At 45.9% G+C, this 22,632-nt stretch overlaps 1 protein-coding gene across 31 annotated transcripts in view; it reads right to left on the minus strand.

Moving 5' to 3' along the window:
• The window catches only part of TCF7L2 (transcription factor 7 like 2), a 197,547-nt gene extending 179,091 nt beyond the window's left edge, over positions 1–18,456 (minus strand). For 13 of the 31 annotated variants that reach the window (XM_059900849.1, XM_059900848.1, XM_059900846.1 and 10 more), the window contains exons 1-4: positions 17,733–18,452; positions 17,389–17,455; positions 17,055–17,179; positions 4,996–5,064 (exon numbers count right to left, since the gene is read on the minus strand). In XM_059900849.1, coding sequence (XP_059756832.1) covers positions 4,996–5,064; positions 17,055–17,179; positions 17,389–17,455; positions 17,733–17,921 — 450 coding nt within the window. In that variant the 5' untranslated portion in view covers positions 17,922–18,452. Of the gene's footprint in view, positions 1–4,995; positions 5,065–17,054; positions 17,180–17,388; positions 17,456–17,732 lie in introns of all 31 variants that reach the window. The other 18 variants (XM_059900851.1, XM_059900852.1, XM_059900844.1 and 15 more) reach the window with 6 other exon arrangements.
• Between the last annotated feature and the right edge of the window lie 4,176 nt (positions 18,457–22,632).

The following is a 22,632-nucleotide window of genomic DNA, read 5'->3' on the forward strand; positions in this document are numbered from 1 at the left end:
CCACTATAGCAAGTGAGTGAACCTTTTGAATACGTTAACTGGCACCCAGAGGCTTTGTCAAACTACTCTAGCGAAATGACATCTGTGCCTGTCTGTCTCTCTCTCACATACATACACACACACACACACACACACACACACACACACACTGCATTCTTTGTGGAAAGTGGACATGAAATCTCACAGCCAGTCTGGTGATGGGACTAAAGAATGTATGAAGAACTGGCTTCTGGGAGTTCTCCCCCTTAGCCCAGATCTGCTCCTCAATGGAGACAGCAAATCCTCACGAAACCTGAAAGGCCAGGGAACTTGTGGAGCAAGGGAGGGCCCAGAACACAAGAGACGACCATCCGAAACATGAACTAGGGAAAAGCCAGGCACCCTCAAACATCCTGCCCAAACCTGCTGGTACAATTCTCTGGACATTTTTATCACGAACACCAAGGATCTACTGGGGCAAAGAGATGGACCCTGAGCCATAGCACCTCAGGAATCTTAACAATGTTAAGACTCGGACAAGACTCAGTGTCAAGTTCACATTCAATAATAAAGGACCAAGAGGGGACAGGACACTCTCCAAATTGTATCCTTCTCTTGCTGGCTCCACAAAGCACCCAGACCCTGGAGGAAGGTCCTCAGGCCGTACTGAATCATGGCAGATGAGTTCTAAGACCAAGCAGAATGGTATGGGCTGGGAGAACTCAGATGGAAGCTTGCAAGCCTGAAGATGAAAGGGAAAGCAACACCCACTACAAAATCTCCACCGCTCAGCTGTGTAAACAAATAAAATGGTCCATTTCTTCTGGATCCTCTCCTAGTTGTCTTTGTGCACGCACACACAGACACACACACACAAACCACTTCACATCTGAAAAGAAAAACAACCAAGAAAGGTCTACACAGTTTGTTTTTGCTGCGTGTGGAGTTTTTTTTTCCTAAATCACATCTGACTTGGTGTTAAAACATCAACCTTTGGCCAAAATACTCTTAAAACAAAGGCTTAATTGGTTCTGAAGTAGCCCTTCTGAAAACCAAGGGAAACATCTTCTGTGGATCTTGACCTTGATTCCAACCCTGCTCTTGGGGTTGGAAGGAGTGTGGGAAGAGCTCTCTTCAGGGAGGTAGTGGGGATAGTGCTTAAACGTTTATCCACAATCACCTGCAGGGCACCCCTGGGAGGCATCTGCAAAGTGGGTCCACCTCTGCACTCAGCCTGCAGGATCTCTTCCGGGTTAATGGAGACAGTGGGAGGAGCTCCCAGAAACAGGCCCAGTGGGAGGAGCTCCCACTGGGGCCAGAAAGCAAAGCAGTGTGTGAAGGGGCGTGCACCGGAGCTTGGGCAAACTGGCCTCTGATCCCACCCAGATCTTTTTACTGCTCTGCCTCCTGTGTGTCACTCACACACCCAACAACCCCTACGCTGGTGCATTTCAAAAGATATCATTTGAAATCCAGTGTTCAAGTCTCTGTCAAAAGGGCAATGCAAGCTAAACACACATATCACTCTCCCAGTCGACTCCTGAGTATGAACAACAGAATCCAACACATACATTCCTCCAAAAGATGTGGGTGAGAATGTTACTAGGGCCTTACACTCATAGTAGCAGGAAACTGGAAGCAATCCAAACACCCAAAAGCACAGAAAGGACACCTGCATTGTGGCATAGTACATGGCAGTAAAAAGGAGCAAACTATGCTGCAGGCAGTAACAGGGATGAAACACACGCATAATGCTGAGTCGGGCCAGACATGAGACGGTATATTCTACACAATCCCATTGCTAAGAAGCTAAAAAACAGGCAAAACTAATCCATGGTGATAGATGAAACTAATCCAGGGTGAGAATTTTTGTCAGCAGTCGGGGGAAGCTTTGAATACGTTGAGACCCCAGGAGAATTGGTAATACTCCTTTTCGGGGCCCAGCAAACTACAGCCTATGAGCCAAATTCAGCCACTATCTGTTTTTATGAATAAAGTTTTACTGGGACCCAGCTACACCTATACCTATTCCCTTAGGTATTATTTTTGGCTGCTTTCACACACAATGGCAGAATTGAGAGGCTGCCACAGAGATTGTTTGGCCTACAAAGCCTAAAATACTTATTATCTGGCCCTGTACAGAAAAAGCATTCCAACCCCATTCTATATATTGATTTGGGTGATGGTTTCATGGATGTTCACAAAAGTAGAAGTTCATCCATCTCTCCACTGAAGATCTGTGCACTGTGCTGTACTTATATCTCAATAAAACTCTCTACAAGTCAATAGAGTTAAATATCTATGTCTTTAAAAAAAAAGAAAAAGGCCTTTTAATTTTTATTCCAGTTATACTGTGTTAACCATTTAGGGAAAACATGGCTTTTGTGTTGCTCTTGTCTTTTCAAAACTGAGAGGAGTTAGGAGATTGTCAAAAGTGAGGAAGATCCCAACACATCAATTGATACTGCGTCCAAACCTTTTAGAAGAACATGACAGACACATCTAGAGAATCACTCACAAGCCATTCATATAAACGTTGCACTTGGCCAAGTCCTGAGATTACAGGAGGCATGGGAAGGGAAAGGAGGAGGAATCTCATGGCATGCATGGTGTTATTCTGCTCTAGGTTATTTCAGGATATAGCTTAGGAAAGCAACCAGCTCAGCTCGGATTGAAATACTGTACCTATTAAGGTTAAACCGTTTTAAATTTCCAGGGAAGAAAATTCTGCCCTGACAATCACGTTGCATCTAAGCCTTAAACTGGAGAATGGGGCAGAGGGCAAACATCCGCTCTACTCTGCACCAAAGCAGGGCCACCCTCTCCTCTCACCCTCACGTCGCTACTGAGCTGCCATGTGCCTTGGGAACAATTTTATTGTGTCTGAGGTCTCCTCTTTTTTTCCCCTTTGCTGCTTTCGTTTCGTTTTGTTTCGCCATTTATCCTTTGATGGTCAAACTAAAATTACAGCTAAGTACCATGTGGCTTGACCTCATCCTGGTCTAGCAGAGATTGGGGGAGAATGAATCCTCAAAGCATGGTGGTGCTGGGTCTCTAATAAAATATCTCTCTGTTTGCCCACATGGGCATCATGCCTTAGCAAACAGAGGCAGAGGAGGATAATACTACCTGTTCATGGACGAGTAGTAATGCTTTCAGTCCTCCAGACAATGAGCTCTGTAACTTACTCCATCTCCCTCCTGAGACAGCGCTTCACACGGCCCGCACTGTGCCAGGTGGTTTGGAGAAAGACGAACTGCTCGGCCTAACAAGGGACACTTCAGCAACGGGTGTAAAGACACAAAACAGCTACTCTGGGCTCGGCTGGTCTCCCAGTGACATGGCCCCAGCCAGCCTTTCCACTCCAAGATAGGGATCGTGACGCTATTCAACCTTGACAATCCCCATCCCCCAGGCAACAGGATTTTCCAGCCCTCCACAAGATGTAGCAGGCCTCGGGACACTGTTCATCACCCATTCATCAAGAGTTAGGGTTTGGGCTTGTTCTCCAGCCAAGCCCTGAGTCTATACCCTTTTCTGGGAGCAACAGTCACTGTGCTGTTGATCCAAAGGAAGACGGGTCCCCCAAGGAGAGTGCCAGCAAGAACACCAGCCTTGGGGACTTCCCTGGCGGTCCACTGGTTAAGACTCCATGCTTCCAATGTGGGGGGCGGGGCACGGGTTCGATCCCTGGTTGAGGAACTAAGATCCCACGTGCTGTGCAGCGCGTCCAAAAAATAAAACAAAAACAAAAACAAAAAAAACACACCAGCCTTGGAAATAATCTGGGGGTGGAGGAGCATTATCGAGAGTCGTACTTTCCCCTAAAATACACACACGGACCGGCAGCACGACTGCAGAAGGAATCAAAATATTTTTAAAATAAGTCACTGTCACCTTGAAATGAGTACAAAATACTAGGGGCTCCACCGAATAACAACGTCTGCTGAGTCCCGCTTTTCACTGGTGGAATAATTCACAATGTACCTGGGGCAAAGGGCTACTGGAAAGTCTTCTCCAGACAGAGGCAGATTTGAAACAGCACAGCTACAAAGATGCGATATGGCTGTGGACCACATACACACACACAAGTTATCTGCAAGGGCTAACCACAAGAAAGGGAGCCAGGGAAGAATGGGAATGATATAACCAAGCGACACCAGCTTCCAAGGAGAGAAGACCCCAGAGCCAGACTTGAATGCCCCAACAGCGGGTTTCAAAACCTCCCCTTGAAGGGTTAACCCAGAAGCAGAGGACTCAAGAAGTTTCGGCACCAGTAGTTACACCATGAGGTCCATCCATCCTGGCCAGGCCAGGCAGACAGACGAAAATCGTATTAGTCTGCTCTCCCTTCACTACTGCACTCTGTTGGCATCAGTTCAGCTCTGAGTCTATATTAGTCCGTGATTTGTTTAGCCTTTGGATTTAAGAGAATGGAAGTACTACGTGAGCAGGAAACAGGACACTCATCAGAAGCTGGGATCCGTCGCCTTTCCCTCCCAGCACTTCCAGTGTCATGTATCAACAAGTCCAAGAGAAATCAACATTTCAGAACAATCAGGTCAAAAGTGATATTCTTAGCACCACTTAACATGATTTTGATCCACCGGAAACAACTCTCTGGCTGTCACACGGCCTCCTCTCCCATCTCACCCCCCTTAATTCTTCCCATTCACATTCTGTCACCTCATGTGACTCCCAATTTAAGACCCCTCCTGAAGCAAAAAAACAGTAGCCAAGCTAGGGGGTCTGTGTGCCCATCATGCCTGATCAAGATGCTCTTAACAAAAAAACACAGGTTTCTCCTTCTTTCCCTATCTTTAAATCATTTTAGCAGCATTTCTTCTGCTCTTGTTTCTTCTTTGCTTCCCACCTCCCCCGAAGAATCAACCACCACCACACCGCCATCATCGTCACCATCATCATCACCTAGGTCAGGGGGAGGGGTGGAGAATAAGAGACACAAGAGACCTACACATTGACAAATCAAGCTTCGGGATCTCTTGCATGTCCTACCTGAATTGCAATCTGGTGTTCAATCGTTTTGTACGCAGAGTAATGTGTGCTCCCGGACTGAAAATGGAGCTGTAGAAAGAAACCAAATCAAAGCGTTCTGCTTATGTCACAAACTACAAGAAAACATCTTAAGCAGTTTATGAATAGCAGACAAACCTTCCTAGATTGAACTGCAGCCTTGGCATTCAATCAAGACCTCTGTATTTTTATTTGTTGCTATAAATAAGATGCTCATAATAATCTAGTTTAAAAAAAAAAAAGCACCTATTCAATAAGCAAAAGGGGGGTGGAGGGGGCCAGGAGCGAGGATCAATGACATGAAAAGGAAAGACGGACGCCCATTAAGACATAAAGGAAGCCAGTGTGCTGAGCAAGATGCTGCAGAAAAATTAACTGTGTGTTGCAAACATCATCAGAATTGCGACACGTAGGCAAGAGGGAAAGACTGGGGAGAGAAAGGATGTGAGAAGCCACAAGACTGCAAAGGTACAAGCCCCCCAGAGTTCTGAGAACTAGGCTCTCACCCTCAAACACAATTCTATTTTGGGGAAAACAAATGTGGCAGGCAGAATTCAGGGGCCACTCGATGCCTTATACATTCTTTCGCAATGACTAAGCTATCAGTCCCAGGACGGCTCAAGACAGCTCTGAAGCCCGCACGCACTCTAGGAATCCACACTTCCCCAAAGAAGGAGCCAACCAGTGCCGAAGAGCCACTGAGTTTTCTAAAGACCACCTCTTTGGGGGCCCCTGGGTGAAGGTACATCCCTGGTTCACCCAGACTCTCCACAGCACAAGGCTAAGGTCTCTCCTGGGCCTTTCCCTCTGAAGCCCTATAGATCTACCATCAAAGAAATGGGTAGCCCCAAATAAAAAGGAATACCAAGAGGCCTCTCCAAATTCTTCTCTTCCCAAATAGTACTTATTAATCTTGGGCTCCTACCAATTGGGAGAACAAACACCACCTGCTGACTTATTTTATAAACAATACAACAAACACTAAAAGGTCTCAACAATATCTGAAAATGCATTTTAATTGGCCATAAACGAACAAATGATGAAGAATCACACGGTCCTATGAAATCACTGCCCATCTCCCTCGCAGCAATAGGCAAATCAGTTACATTTCCAAACACAGATCTGTATTACTATAGCAAACTATTGCCATTACTACCACTGTACGATTACTATTACCAGAACCTTCCAGTATTAGCCGTTCTTTAGACCCCATTATTTTGTATCTTGCTCCCTGCAAGAAAAATTATTCAGTTTATACAGGTTTTTATTTTGAGGGAAAAAAAAAAGAAATTCACATAAGAACTTCTGAACCAACTCAAACTAAACGCAACCCAGTAGTAATGAAATTTTTTAAATAGCCTAAATGCATACTGCTCATGGGATAAGGCTGTACTGTTCCCAGTTGGGGATATAGTGGGTTCTGAGATCACTGTATCTGCTCCAAGTGAACAAACAAAAACACACTGCCTGTATATATATTAGGAGTCTGCTTGCTCCCAAACATAATAGTAGTCAAAGTTAAAAGGGGGCACAATAAAGGTGGGCCAAAAATATATATATTCCTTTACCTGTCAAAGCACAGTAATGAATCACACTCCCTAAAACAACAAAAGATAAAGGCTGAGCCACTGAGATAAGCCCCCCCTACGCACACAGCACCCCCCCCCCCCCCCCCCGCACACACACACTCAGGAGCAGTTCATCCAAAGTGAGTCACTGAAAAAGACAGATGAATTTGCCCCCTTGGCCCCCCTGTCCTTTTTGTGAAAACTGCCAGTCAGTAAGCGGAGATCGCACTAATTACTGTGACAATTCTGCATTGTGTTAAAACAACTTTTGTGCGAGGGATAGGTTCCTCTGCGAGTTTGGAATTCTTGGCTGAGAGCAGCTCTTGTCGGAGCGGGGGACTCCCCTGCTCAGGAGAGAAGGCAACACTAAAACCTCGTCCCCCCTTTCAGCCGGTTTTAGGCTGCGATTTTCCAACTGCCCGATTCAGAGCTTAATGGAAACTTGTCCAAGCTTTTCTTCCCACAAACCTTGCGGAGCCCTAAGGCAATCTTGCACTCAGGGTAACCACAGAAATCTCCTATCATCAATTAAAATCCAATGGACACCTGATAACTAAGTATACGTCGTGGAAACAAAATTTCATATAGTCGCAGCCTTCTGAATAAATTAATGAAACTGTGGCTAATCCAAATTCAATTTCCATTCGTCCGGTTCCACACTTAACCCTCACGTTCATCACCACCCAAACAACAACACAAGCCCAGAGAGAATGCTACAATTAAAGACAGTAAAAATGCAGCTGCAAGGTCCTTAAGAATCTGGTAGGACAAAGTTAATTTCACCTTCACACACACCAATCTAACATCCCCAAGTAACGCAACTCCCCTCCTCAGGTATCCAGGCACACAGAATAACTGCCACCAGCTCATAAATCCACACGGTACAAGCTCCAATCAGCTCTTCACTCCCAGCCAGTACCCACTGTGTTGGAGAGATTTTGAGCTTAAACTTCCCCCAGCAACAGCGATGAAGACTTACAATTTTCCCGTTTCTCCTTTGGGTTCCCACCCCCTCTTTTCCCAAATACTCTTTTCTAAAACACACCCTTTAAACACTGCTTTTTCCATCTCTGTAAAACACAGAGATGCCTTGTTCATTATAGTCTAGCTTTTTAAGACAATGATAAAATACAAGGACCCAGTAAAAACTTGGCATTCTAAACTGGAACAATAATTTATTTATATCTCCGTAAAAAGCTAGAAGAAAGAGCAAGAGAGGGTTGGCCCTTTGTGCTTTTGTTTGTTTGTTTGTTTGCTTTTGGAAGATGAGGGGCGCTTGAGAGATCTTAGGTGGCGATCTAAGGCTCATCTGAGTTAAGAACCAGGTTCCCCCAGGCCTGGACTCTTGGGACCACCCCTGCTCTTGGCCACCTGCAGCACTGCGCATCATCTCCACATCCGGCAACTGTGGCTCTTGTACCCTGGGCCTGCAACACACCCTCAACGTGGTTCCCCCCTGCCCCGGCCCTCCCCAGGCATCCTGAAGCAGCACCAAATGAGAACTCCAAGGTACTTTTCATGTCATGCCTTCCTGTGAAACTCTCAACAAAACAAACCTTCCCTTCCTGTGTGCTTGTTTACAGTGGCCAAGCCCACCCAACCACCCATCCGAACACCTCCCGGTGACCCAGCCCCCTCTGGTCCACAGGAAGAGCCATGGAGATGCGGTGGTGCTCAGCACAGCCTTGCCTACGTTTTCCAGCAATTCAAAAACCAACATTTTACGATCAACCACCTCCCTTATCAAGAAATCCTGTCTTGATCTCTCTGATTTCATTTCTAATCACTACTACTGGCCCTAAATTTGATGTTTCAGATACAAGACATCAGAGATACCCAGAGAGGGGAGAAAAGGGAAACAGCTTTTTCAATCACAGAGATCTCATCCTCAAAGGCGACTAAAAAACTTGGAACACTACATTGGGTTTTAAACTTCCAGTAGGATGAAGATTAATTTTGTATGCCTATTCATTCCACTAAATTGGGAAGAGCGGGGAGCATTTGCTTTATTTCCAGTTTTATGAATCACCAAGCTTCCTATTTAAAAAAACAAAAGAAGAAGAAGAAATTCAGATTCATTTCCTAAACGGTTTTGGTTTGGGAGATTTTTTGGTCCACCTTCCTCTCCCCTGTAGCTACCACCGTGAGGCACTTGAAGTTTAATTTCCATGTCATTAGCATAAAAGGCAGAATAGAGGCTTAAGTATATCTAAGACTTTTTCTTAAGTCACCAGTCATTTTGCAGGACAGAGACAGCACCCCCAGCCCTATGCTGGGAGCCTCTTACATTTAGTGGGAAATAAACTTCTGACCAGGCCTTTGGGTGCCTGCCCGCCCCCTTAAAAGATGCCAAGGGGACTTCTAACTTCCACAGGGAAGGCAAAGCCAGCACTGACTGCTAGGTATGGAGGCTTAAACATTCCTGCAAGGATCCAGACACGGAACATCTGTACCCTCCTACAACAACAACTTAACAAAGGCAACCCCTTTTCACTTCCTGGCATTCTCCTTCAGAAATTCTGCTGCAACAAAACACATGCCTTTAGACACAGGAACAATCTCTCCTACTGTCTCAACGTTCCATCAAATGTCTATTTACCCTCATTAATTTTTTCTTTTCTTTTCCTCAACCTGAAACCATCAGCTATGAGTCAGAGAACGATCATTAACTTTTACAGCTTTCATACACATCCACCTACTCACATTTGGGGAAAGAAGTATTGACTTGCAACACTGCCTGAGACCAAAATCCTCTAAGAAGAAAAAAAAAGGGGGGGAAATCACTTCAATAAAGTTATATCTATTGGTCTGTGGGGGGATGCTACATTCATTGTTTTTCCACTTTGTGCTGCAGTCTCTTGCAAAAAAAAAAAAAAGAAAGAAAGAAAGAAATAAGTGGAAGTTGAACTTGGTTATGGTGATGGGCATTTTTGGATTGGTTTTTTTGAGGGAAAATTAGATGATTTTCTTTAAACATCAAAACATAATTACATTTCTTAAACTGTTTGGGGGAGGGGAGAATAAAGTGAAGCAAGTTTCCTGCTCTTGTCCAAAACACATTTCCAGCATATAAAAACACGTGGGCTAAAGTGCTGAGACATGTTCCTAACACAGCATTTTTCATTAAAAGTTGCTACACTAACACTCTTAAAATGATGCCCCATCATTACTCCACTTAGCAGTCACAGCGCTGCAACTCATAACGAATTAATTTGCATTAATGTGGGTTTCATGTGTCCTTCCCTGGGTATGCCATTGTGATTCAGGCTTAATAAAACTGACACGACAATAACATAGTGCCTTTTATTTCACTTTCCCAAACCAACCAACCCACCCAAAGACCCACACAAATCCTCTCGATTTTTTAAGCATTTTGCTAATATATTTAGTACATCATAATTGGTCCAGCACGCAAGAACCTAGTTTTCTTCTCAGTAAATATTTATAGCATCACTCTTTCCCATTCATTCTGCATTTTCTTAGAGAATCTCACTGTAGCCTACATCTGCAATTCATTGACTTTACAATTTACCACATGTTGGGATGGGAGAGGTCTTAGCTCCATTTGAATCACTACACAAATATGCAAGTGATTTATCGGTTTCAAACTAAAGACTGCAAGAGAAGGACTCCACTTTTCCTGAACATTACTTCTTCTGGCAGACCATGAACAATTACAGTTCGTACTAATTAAGCTCTGTAAATGTGCTGTGCCTTACTAATGTCTACCAGGCCTCAAATTTATTTTCATGATGCCAAACTTTAGCAAGCAATTTTAACTCCTTCAGAGCTGATCCCACTAATAACTATTCCTTCCCCCTGTAGATCGAGCTGTTTGGAGCTACTTCATGACCAAAAAAAAAAAAAAAAAGAAAAGAATAAAATATTACAGACGAATTACCAGCCTGAAATCAGATGTGCCCAAGGAAGAAAAAACCTATCCTGGGAAAACCGAAGAACACCAGGGCTGATAACCCGTTCAAAGATCCCACAGCCCCATCTTTGTAATGAGCTGTTAAGGGATTCATATCTGTCCCTGAGGGCTAGTAAGTTTCTGCATTCCATTGATTAGAAAATAAAACCTTTCGGCCTCTTGTCTTGAAGTCTGGGTTGGATGGAAGGAAGGATCCGGCCTGCAAGGACAGTGCGATCAGCTCCCACCCCCCTCAACAGTTACCCACACACCTCAGAATCCCACTCCCCCTTTACCAGGTGGTCAGTTTGTAACACACACACTAGAAAGCCCACTTTTTTAAGAATGAATTAAAATCAGGAGGCTAATTGGCCTTCTCTGTCACATCGGGGTCTTGACCACAGATGCCCCACCCCCAGCTCCTCACACAATAACTTCCAGGAAATACTATCTGCTGCTGGATAGAGCTCTTTGGGTGAAAAGTGGATTGGGACCAGTTTTTACTGAGCAGAGCCATATAGTTTTAAGTAGCCAGCCCCCCCACCCATGGTATTTCTACCTCTCATAAGAAACTTCTAATCCCTAATTTCAATCAAGCCATTTCCTCAGGCCCAAATCTCTGTCCCATCTTCTTATACTTTTCTAATCTTTCTCAGGCAAGCATTTATTCTTCCTCCCCTGCTACTTTTCTGTGCTTCCTCCCCCAGATACCAGTGCACTTTCCCCAAATGAATGGCCTTCCCACTCGCAAGGTAAATCTGGATGTTTTTTTTCCTCATCCATTAATTCTTTTAATCAACTCTCCTCACTCTATGGCACTTTTTTTTTTTTAAACCCTCACGTTAACTAGCGCACTATGCAATGTGTGTACGTTCCCTTCGTATAAATTAAAGACCCGTCTCCCATATCAGGTTTCTTTAAGTATTCTGGGAAATATGCACAATATAGGCAAGAGGGTCTCAAAAAAAAAAAAAAAAAAAAGGCAAGAAAGAAAGGAAAAAAGGGAGAAGCCAGAAGAAAAGGAAAAGAGATGCAAACACCTAGAGCAACTTTGCTTTTGAAAAAAGGCATTTGTGCCGAGCCTCTCCCACCCACCCAACTGAATTTCCATTACTGAAAGTGCTCTTTATAAATGTGTGTAACAATAGCCTGGAGGAAAAGTACAAGTCAGCTGCCAAAGGAGGAGGGGGTGCCTGTCTCAGTAAGCTCAGATTGTAGGCATGGGGGTCAGAGGAGGGGAGAGGGCAGCTTTTGCGAAGGGCTCTCCACACCCCACCCCCATCTCATTGCTTATAATTAGTGAGAGAAATCTGAGCTACTGCCAGTGTCTGCGGACCTCGAATATTATAAGGCCAACGTGGCGTAAAATATCTTAACATTCATAAGTGTTATGGGCTGTAAATAAAGCCTGTGGATTTATGACCTGGTGGCGCTTGCCAGCAAAGGACTGGGGCACATTTCTTTCAGCAGACCTGTCGAGGTGCAAGTTTGCCTTTGGTTGTAAAATTAACCATTTCTTTCACAAACGTGCTCAATTATAAGTCAGAGCTGAAGATTTACTTACACCGTTGCCAATATCCACTCCCAGCAGAAACTCAGACGCCCACAACACACACCCCCTTCAAAAATAAAAGCCTCAAGGATTTGATTCACCCCGCTCCTTCTCAAAACTTCTGAAATGTGTCACCTCGAAACAGTTATAAATGTGGTTAAAGATATTATCTAATTCCACTCACCAAGACTAAAAAGCTTACACCTACTTCCCTGGAAAGTGCTTATTTATTTGGCAACGCCATGGTTTAAAAAAACAAAAAAGGAGTAAATCACTCCTTGCCTGAAGTTCTGTCCCTTCCCCCAATATAATGTCATCTATTTCCTGTGTAGGAGAGAGCCTCTGCTAAATCCAGGTTGCCTCAGACTTCACTGCCAATAAACCAACTTCCACAGAACTTCCAGACAGCTGGGGAAAAGGTCCTCGGAGTTTTAGTCATGGTCCAGAAACACACGTCCACACAAAAATTTGCAGCTGTCCTTTCTCTGCAGTGCATTTTTAATGTGATTCGGGGGCCCCTGTTGTGAAACATCTGACAAAATGTAAAATCCTCTTAGATACCTTCTAGTTTACCCCCTGTGCATGTGTAAGAGAAGTTGCACCAACATTTCTCCACCAAGAAATCTAGGCGCTTTTCGCATGCACGCAGGCACCTCGTGGGATGTGACGAGGCATTCAAAACCTGGAAAGACTTCTACTGTAATCTTTAAAAGCACAGCCTCTGGTGCAACTATTAAAATGCTGGTTTTCTAAAGCAAATATTTTTTTAATAGCGTGCAGAACTGCAGTTATCCTGCGCTGCTAACAGAACAGCATTCTTGATCTGCCAGCCCCCGGAAACCTTCCTGTAACTTTTTCACAGCTTGCTAAGAAACAGAAAGCTGACCAGCTTCCAGCAGGGACCCTAAATGAAATCCATATCAGTAAAATTAAAATCAAGGTGGAAAACTCCTAGCCAGAGCGGGGATTGTTTTCCTCCAAATCTCTTCTCAATCAGATAGGGGGCATCAGTGAAAGCTACTTCCCTTCAGCAGTCAAAAGTTTCCAAAAACACTTCTTCCAGATAAACACTCCAGGCTCCCTCCCGACTGCCTCATAGTTTGTTTCTGGGGTTTCAGAAAGCTTTCATTTCAACAAACTGCAAAGCACTGGCATATTAAATTTATAATCATTAAAATATGACTTATTGGGTGAATGTTGAGCCCATAACCCAAACTGCAGACATTAAACCCCAACCTATAAAGATTAGCACGGAATTAATACTTTGCATTGAGACTGAAACCTAAACATGTTTGCCATAAATATTTCTGAAGGAGATGAAAAACAATTAGCATAAATACCAAAGAAGGGCAAGAACACCTGTTCTTTTTCAGGGCGATAAGCATTTTATTGTTCTCTATTTAAAATGTAATGACCTGTGTAATTACAGTAATATTACATTGTTATGTAGGGGTTTGGAATGTCACACTTTGAAAAGTGTTGTCAAAACAATCAGGGGTGAAGGTGGGGGGTAGGAGGACAATGGGGAAGGACCACCATTAACCCTTCACACTCCGAGGTCTAAATCTTTTGTATTAGAAAGGATTACGCTGTTTGAGCGAGGAGAAAACATCCATTTTTCACCAGGCAGAAAGAGAAGTTGCTGCCCGGCTAAATAAAACCCCAATGAATAGGCCCCTCTTGGTTTCCTTTAAATACTGGGTTCCAAGTTCAAAAATGAATTCAAGATGCTGCTTATTTATTTGTTCAACCTAGTAGCAAACAGCTTCAGCTGAAAAGCAAATAACTTTGGATCAAAGAAGATGCGAAAGCTCTAATAATCAACCCCTTAAAAAGAATTTCAAACCTAACTGGAATTTCTGCCACCATATCCCATATTCTAATTTGGCAGGAGGGAAAAAGAAATGTAAAACTACTCTTTCCTATCTACTTTAATATGGTAACAGTATTCTTATCTTTGGTATATACAAATGTTACCACAATTCTAATATTTGCAGTTCTATCACCTCCCATCTACTTAACCAGACCTCTCACCTTAATGCTTTTTTGTACTCAAATCTTTTTAAAAGCTGTTCCTATTACTGTATCAAAGGCTAAATTAATATGATGCAGAAATCTTTTGTCATTTTAAAATAAAATTATTACTATCAAGCTTTATGGCGTCTCCAGCAATTAAAGCATTATTCTTGAGATAAAATATTATTCATCACAAACCCATTTAATGATACTCCTTAATTCTTTACGTTCTTAAAAAGAAAAGCAGAAATCAGGAATCCATAGTTTGCTTTTTAAAGGATGCAACTGCTTACAGGTACACTCATAAGTTAACAGAAATATGTAGCAAAAGAACACCACCACCAAGGAGGGTCCGGAAGAGAACAGAACATACAGCTAATTTGTCTTTACACCTTGCCCTCAAAAACACACTCTATGAAGCACTAAGAATTTCAGATGAGCATGAAAAGACCGCTATCTTGCCTATAGATTCCTTCGGCAGCTGTATCAAATCTGGAATTGCAAGCCGGCCCTCTGATCGGAGAGGTCAGGAGTGACACACAACAGCCTCTCAGCCTCATTTCCATGGCTCTACTTACCGGCTTAAATAACCTTAATTCTGGAGCACATCAGCTAACCCAGGTAACAGAAAGGAGGAGGAAGGGCCTGTGCACACTAAAGATGTCTGTTGGTGTTTGACACGCAAATACTAAAACTGCCTCCTGAGTTCAGAAATGTCTTCTCAGACTCCATCTGATGTCACAGCATTAGGCCACCCGCTATGTCCACAATTAAAATAACTAGACGCCGAGTATTCCTACAGTGCCCACAAAGGGGACGGGTTGTTGGGAGCCATCCTTTTCGCACTGGGAAATCATTTATTTACCTTTAACAATTTCCCTGTTTCCTAATTACAGCGCAACACAACTGTTGGAGTTTCAGGAGATCCTGCGGCAAGATTGCCAGCGGTCACAGACAGGAGTTTGCAAAGAGTCAAGAAGGCCAGCAAGCCCGCCATCAAAGCTCAATATTCAGATGGCCTTTCAGATGGCTAAGTGGATTTTAAAATAATACCAGAGAGGCTTCCATCGTAGGGGGAGGGGAGGAGACTAAGAAATTCTCAGGGTTACTTCGGAATGTCGCTTGGTCGGCTTGGTTATTACACAAACTATCCGATTCTGAGCCGAATACTCCCGGTTCAGGATGCCCACAGGCTCCCAAGAAAAATACAACGTAACCGGACTATGTTTCCCATACAGCTGCAACCCCACTGCCCGGTCCCCGCCGCCTGAAAGAGCTGGCCCTGCAGGAGGAGGTCGAGCTGAAACACTCTCCCAGCTTCCCAAGCATGCAGAAGCCTGGGCGCGCGGGAGGGGGAGGGAGGGTAATAATTATTTCTCTGTCCTAGCCATAAAAAATGACCGGTCTAGCATGCCCTTGCCATTTTTGCCAGGGCCCAAAAAAACAAGTCAAACCTGATAGTTAATATTTTAATGCTTAAAAACACTTGTAGATCTGATCGACTCCCGTCCGGCAAGCCCTCGGCCATAAGCACCGAATCCACGGCTGCTGAACAGTGGGTGCACTATTTCAAATTGCTATCTCGAGTTACCGAAAAAGAAAAGAAAACAGAAGTAGTGAGTGTAAATAAGAGGTAGGGGGACCAAACCAGAGAGGGTGCAAAATGACAATTCCGAGAAGCCGGGCACAAACGTTTAGAGATTGCGTCTAGAGATTCGTAATCCAGGGTTTTTAGAGGAGGGTGGCATGGGGGGAGGGGGTTCAGGGCGAGGGCAGGGGGCAGAGGCCTGTCGGGGAAGAGGGTGAGCCTTATTCACAAATGTCACGGGGGGGTGCGGGACGCACGCCGCGGAAAGCGCCTCCCCCGGAGCCTGGCACCCCGCGCCGCCCTGGAGCCCCCAAAGTTAGGTGGCCCGCGATCAGCAGCCCAATCCTTTGAAGGAAAGGAGCCCTCGGCCTCCCTCACCCTCTATACACCCTTGGGCCCCGCACAACCTGGTCTCTGGCCCCCCGGGGCCCACTGAGGGCCTTCTCGGAAGCTGACGAGCGCAGATCCCGCTATAAATCCCAAGGCACCAAAATTCCCTAGAAATACATCAAGTCCGCTCGGAGGAGGCCATCCCGGCTGCATACAAACCAAAACCCGCGGCCACAGGGGCCTCTCCACCCCGCGCGGCCCGGGAGAGCCCGCAGCCAGCGCGCCGGGCAGCCGAGCCCGCCACGGCGCCCAGGGCGCTCGCGGCCCTGCGGGGTGGCCCCAGAAAAGGAAGCCCAGAGCCCCCAAGTTTGCAGTGGAACCAGTCTTGGAAGCGTGACCTTCCAGGGGAAAAGGGAAGGAGGGCTGAGAGCCAGCCATCGCCACTAGAAAGCTAAACAAATAAGCGGCCGAAAGAGAAAGGCGAGGCGCTTCTCCAAGGCCCCGGGCTCCGCGCGCCCGCTAGTTCTCAAGTCCAACGCCTGGAGGACAATCCACTCTACCCCGCGCGTCGGGCGCAGCCCATTCACTCAGTCCCCGGCAGCGGCAGCCAAGGGGTTAACCGGGGAAAGCCCAAGACGCCACAGAAGAGGGAAGGAAGAGAGAGAGACGGAGAGGGAGAAAAGAAAGAGCCACACAGGCATCTTCCCAGGGTGAAGAAACAAACACCACCACCAAAGGGGGCGGGGGGAATCAGAGCGCAAAAAAAAGTTCTTCTGATTTCCCCCCCAACCAACAAAGCCCTGCTTGGAAAGAAAAGTCTCCCCAACATCACGAGGCAACAAACTGAAAGCAAGAACATGGCGAAGTGCAAACAAATCCAGTCCACAAAAGGCAGAAAAGTTTGGAGAGTTTCGGGCTGCCTGGGCCACGAGAGGGGGAGGGGAGGCGGGGAGGGGAGGAGGCGAGGAGGGAGGGGAGAGGGAGGGAGGGAGCAGGGCAGGGGCCGCATGCGGGGCCGGGCGGGAGGCAAGGGCGGGCGGGCAGCGGGCGGGGGCCGCGCGCGGAGGCACTTACGGTTCGGGCGGTGGGCGAGAGCGATCCGTTGGGGAGGTAGGGGCTCGTCAGGTCGGGGATCATGATGAAAGGGTAGCCGGGATACGGTGGCCCCTTAAAGAGCCCTCCATCTTGCCTCTTGGCCGCTAACATGGCGGGGCAGCGAGGGGACGGCGGCGGCCGCGCGGAGCGGGAGAGAGCGAGGAGAAACTTTTTAGAAAGTGCCCCAAGTGGCTGGACGCCCCGGCCGGGCCGACGCAAGGCCCGGCCGAGCGGGGCGCAGGGCCCGGGCGCGCGGCGCGGCGGGCCCGGGGGACAGCTCCCGGCGGCTGCGGGGCGCGCGGGGCGTACTCACCTTCTTCCAAACTTTCCCGGGATTTATCTCGGAAACTTTCGGAGCGAGGCGGAGGCCGTCTTTCCGCCTTCCCGGAGGGGTGGAGGTGGGGAGGGCGAGGGGCAAACGCCACGCAGAGGGGGGAAAAGGGGGAGAAAAAGAATCAGCGAGGTGGGGGGGTTTGGGGTGGGAGAGAAAAACAGGGTTACAAGTTTTTGCAATGGTGGCACCACACGCACACGCCGCCCGCCCGGCCCCGCGGCGCCCCGCCGCCGCCCCCAGCCCCGATTTCTCCCCTTTAAGCAACATTTGCCAAGCCCAGGAAATAGATTAAGAACCCCACCAGCCCGAGGGGCTTTTCCTACCTCGGAATCGGAGGAGCTGTTTTGATTCGTTTCTGATTCATTGACTAGAGACGATTTGACATCAGCTAAATCCCTCTCTGCCGAGGAGTTTTCGGAGCTCTTCTCCTCTTGCTCGCCCTCGTCTTTGAAGGAAATCAGTTCGTCGTTGGCGCCTAGGTCATCTCCTCCACCGCCGTTCAGCTGCGGCATTTTTTTCACCCACCAGCAGCAATTTTGGAAGAAAAATGAAGGAGGAAGAAAAGCCAAAAAAAAAAAAAAAACCCAAAAAGTTTTGCCCCCCCCCCCCAGAAAAATACTGCAAGAAAAAGACGAGTCCAAGGTGAACTTTTTTCTGCTTTGGGGTCTTTTTCTCCTGGGGAGGGGAAAGAGGGAGGAGGGGAGGGGAAGGGGGGGGAGATCTTCTGCACGCGTGAGTTTGGGTTTCTTTTTTCTCTCGTTCCCAAGGATCCGATCAATGTGCAAAAAAATAATAAATAAAAAAAGGGGGGTAAAAAAAAACACACACCAACAACAACAAGAAGTCAGATATAAAGAGCAAAGGGGGGGGAAGCCGAAGATACAGGAGGAGCTCGTGCCGCTCGGTTTTGAGTGAGTTGAAGTTAGACTGAGAGCTTTTCAGTTCAAAGGCGGCGCTGATTGACAGATAGAAAAAGGGGGATCGAAATCCGGAGGAACGGAGTAGTCTGGGAGCGGAGATTATTGACAGGGAGAGAGGAACACACTCGCTTAATGAGATGCCGGGGGGCGGGGCCGGCCCGGTGACGTCTGCATAAATAAACAGCCGGGGTGGGCGGGGCGGGGGCGGCTAACAATGATCCTTTCGGGCGCCGGGAGAGGGAGGAGGGAGACGAGGAGGAGGAGGAGGAGGAGGAGGAGGAGAGGGGCGGGGGAGTGGGGGAGAGACGGAGGGAGGAGTGTGCAGGGGGAGAGGCCTGCGCTGAGTGTGTGCGAGCCTGGGAGTCTGGGCGAGGGAACGGGGACTCGCTCCGGGAGGGGGGTGGCTTCAGAAAGACAATGCGGAGTAGGAGAGGAGGGGAAGGGGGTGGCGACCGCGTCAGGAATCCGAGCCGAGGAAGGCGGAAGGAAAGCCCACTTGGGGGGCGGGGATGGGGTGAGGCCCAGAAAAAGTGCACTTTAGAAATATTAGAAATAAGTCTTAAGGAAGGGGGAAAGGAGGAGAGTATTGTGGGGAAGGGGTGCGGGCTGGTGCTTAGTGGTTAAGCCAGCAATGGAATCAGCCACCCTTGGGCGGGATGTAAGAGAAGTGGTCAAAAAGAGAGATCAACCCTCCACTTTCAGAGAGCTTGGGGAAGTGGAGGGCTGGGCAAAGTTCCTGGTTATCTGCAATGAAAGAAACTATTAACCCACGAGGTCTTCCCTCCCCTTTTTTGTTTATTAATAGTGAATCATTTCATTAAATCTTAAGTTTCACTAGAATAAATATGCCAAGATGACTTTTTATCCAAAAAACAATCAAATACTGTAGTGTTTGTCAAGGGCATTAAAAATATCCTTAAGGAAAAATACATGATTCTTTTCAATGTAAAGTGTTGTTCTTTTTTTTTTTAAACTGACTTTGGAGGTGGTAGGAAATAAGCTAGGATTCAAAGTCCATTCTGACTTCGGAGGTGAAAAGTTTGGGCGTTAACACCGCCAGGGAAAACAAAACTGAAAGTTCACCAACCCTTGGGATCATTGGGTCTGGAGTCTTTCTGGAAGGGGGTCTGAAATGAAATCCCCAAAAGACTGACCAAATAATCAAGATGTAGATGGCTCTGGCAGGAAATTGCTAACCCAGCTGATGCTGGAAGACCTCTGGGAGGAGATGGAAAACCTGAAGTTTGAGGCAGGTATTTGTTGATTTTTAGGCTCTCTCCTGGGGAGCAGATTGATTTGCTACAAAATGGGGAAGAAAATTATGTCGAAGGGGGAAAGGCCTGGGTCCCAAAACACGGTGTCCCTAGAAAATGGGGCAAGAACACTCATTTTCTTGCAAATATCCAATGAGAAGTGGACTGGAATCTACAAGGTGAAAGGGGACAGAAAGAACCAGAAAAAAAGAAGTCAGTAAGAATTAGCAAATTGTCTTTTTGGAACAGTGTTGGTCTGGAGTCCATGATGAACTAAATTATTTCACCCATCCCTTAAAAAAATATCTCACCTGCTTTTCAGCTGGCCCATCAGCACCTAAGCTTTCCAAAAGAAAGCAAATTTAAATGTAATATTTAGAGAGTTTGGGTTTTCAGCAAAACTGTTTTATAGGCTAAGGTCTCAGAAAGAACACTACTAAAAATGATGATACCGAGATTGACAAGGCCAATGCATTCCCCTGCACTGGAGAAAAATTCATAACCACATTTGCACACTAAAGAGTAAGATGTGGGCAAAATAAAAATGTGGTGGGGGCATGGGGAAGGGCTATGGAGGAGAATCACTGTTAACTCCCAGCTTTAATATGAATCAGAAAATCAGAAGTAGAGTGAGAAGGAGCCTGAAAAGAAGTAAAACAAATGTGTACCTTTAATCAGACAGGATTGCATAGGATACAAAGCACAGGGCTAATTAGTCTCAGCAGGTAGGACTAACCTTCAGACTTCATAAATAAATAAGGCGGGCACAGTTTCTAAGAGGGTGAGTGGAGACAGAAAGGGGGTTATTTCAAGACACCAAGTAAAAACATGAAGAATGAAATGCTTCACTGTTAAATCCATGTACAAATGGATTTAACAGTGTCCTTTTTTTAGGTCTTTTCACTTGGTTGCCTTTAGATTTACACATTTAGCAAATGACCATAGCTTTTCACGCTTGCTAATTGTCACCTGTATACTTAGGTGCCTGAGTCTGTGTACAGCGTAGACTTTCCTAAGGCCTGTTTTAAAGGCTTATTTACTTAAACGGGAACACATTTATAGTAACTCAATTTTGTGGCAATTTCTTTGTCCTGTGCAGTGGTTCTTTTATTTTAGTCTAAAGCTGATCTGAATTAAATTGGATACTGAGGTCTTCTATGTCCTTTATAGGACTTACCTGGATAATGAAAGCTCATAAATATACTGAACTGAAATTTTAAAGAATGTACTTATTGCTTTTAATGTCCTGGCCTGCGTTTTTATCATATGTAAATATTAAGGGCTTTCTGCCGATGATTAGTAACCTCATCCATTTTGGCATATCCTTATATTTCTCGTTCAAAGGAAACTCTTGAATCCTTCCTTCTTTAAATCTCTGATTTAATTAAGCAATTAAAAGTTATTCCATGATAGCCCATGTGCCACATTTAATCCTGTTGCTTTGTGCCATAAACAGGCTTGGGGAGACCAGCAAGATCTCAGAGGGTCAATTACCCCTGAGTCTCTGAAAGGGCTTCAGGTGATGCAGGGATAGGGGAGAAGTGGGGGGAGGGTGTGAAATTGAAATTGACAAAAAGCAAGGTAATACAATATTTTTTTCAAAAAGGTCAGGTTGGCCCACAACCTGGACATGTAATTTGTAGATTTGCTGTGAAATTTTAAACAACAGTTGGCTTGTGTCCCGGTGTTGAGGCTACTTCTCTCTCTAGTTACTGATGACTGACTCCTAGTTTATAGGACCAAGAGTTCTGCCCAAATAGCAGGGGTTCTAAACACGGGGAGGAAACCAGACCAGTTCTGACTTCAGCCTGAGCCAAGGAGTTTTGCATATTGGGGGGTGCTCAGGTTGGAGGAGAAGCTGGGACCTTTCCCTTGGAGGCCTTTCCCGGGGCCAACCCAGGTCCTGAGCTGTAAGTAGACTGTTCCTCAACCCTCCTTGCTTTCTCCTCCTCCTCATCCACTGCCCTTCTGCTTCTTCACTTCTCTGTTTTCTCCTCCCCTTCAGCCATCCCTCTATTAAATCTCTGTGGACCTGTGTTGATATTAGCAATCTGCATTTTAGCCTCAAAAATTAAGTGAATAGGTTACCTCTCCCATGGGTACTTCCTTGTTCATCCCTATTGGGGAGCGTGAAAAAGAAGTTTCAGTTTATATAAATCACTTTTCAGGCATCAGTTCCCTACTGGGGGGCGTTATGGCAGAGTGCTAGATGTCCTCTGAAATATGGGACTGTGCTTGAAGGAATATGGCAGAAACAGGCTGGCCATTGGTCTTGTTACCTATGGCCCCTTTGTCCTGTCTCACCTGACAGGTGAGGTGTTTGGACTGGATACTTTCTTAGGTCCTTTCTAACATTCAGAAAATCCATGATTCCATAGTTTCAGCCCACACCCCAGTTATGCTAAGAGGCTCACCAGCATAGCAGCAAAAGGGACAAACTGTATTGGAAGTTTGGATTTAGAATTTAGGAAAAACAAGGATAGTCTTTTCTTAGATTCACAAGAAGTAGAGAATACATGTCGACAACCATATTCAGCTTCCCCAATCACTTGGCAAGATTCTAGTAATTAAACCTAGACGGTGTTCCGTACATATGTGTATGTGTTCTGTGTGATTTTTCTTTAAAGATCCAGGCTCCAAGATGGATGATCTGTTACCCACTGTGTTGGACTTAGCTATGCAGGGAGTGTGCTGACTGAGGAAGCCAAAAAAAGAATCTGAAAACATAAGGAAGCTATAAAATGGGGAAATGTTGAGAAGCCAAAGTCCTGATTCCACTGTGAGATTCTCTGTTTGCTTTTTGTTCTGCGTGGGTGATGGTTCCTTATTTGGATCTTGAAGAAAGCTACTCCCTTAGCCAACCTAGGAACACTAAAAATTGGACACCTGAGAGTTTTCAATTTTAGCAGGAGGAAGGGGTAGGCAAAAAGGGCCCACTTCACAGGCAACCTTTTATTTTCCGCCAATGATTCTATCAAGGGACTCGGAAAGGCACACACCCTCTTCTTGAAACCCTGAGGGACACTGTTCTGTTTTTGGCATTTTTCTGA

This window comes from Balaenoptera ricei, chromosome 16 (genome assembly GCF_028023285.1).
Source record: "Balaenoptera ricei isolate mBalRic1 chromosome 16, mBalRic1.hap2, whole genome shotgun sequence".
Classification (NCBI taxonomy): domain Eukaryota; kingdom Metazoa; phylum Chordata; class Mammalia; order Artiodactyla; family Balaenopteridae; genus Balaenoptera; species Balaenoptera ricei.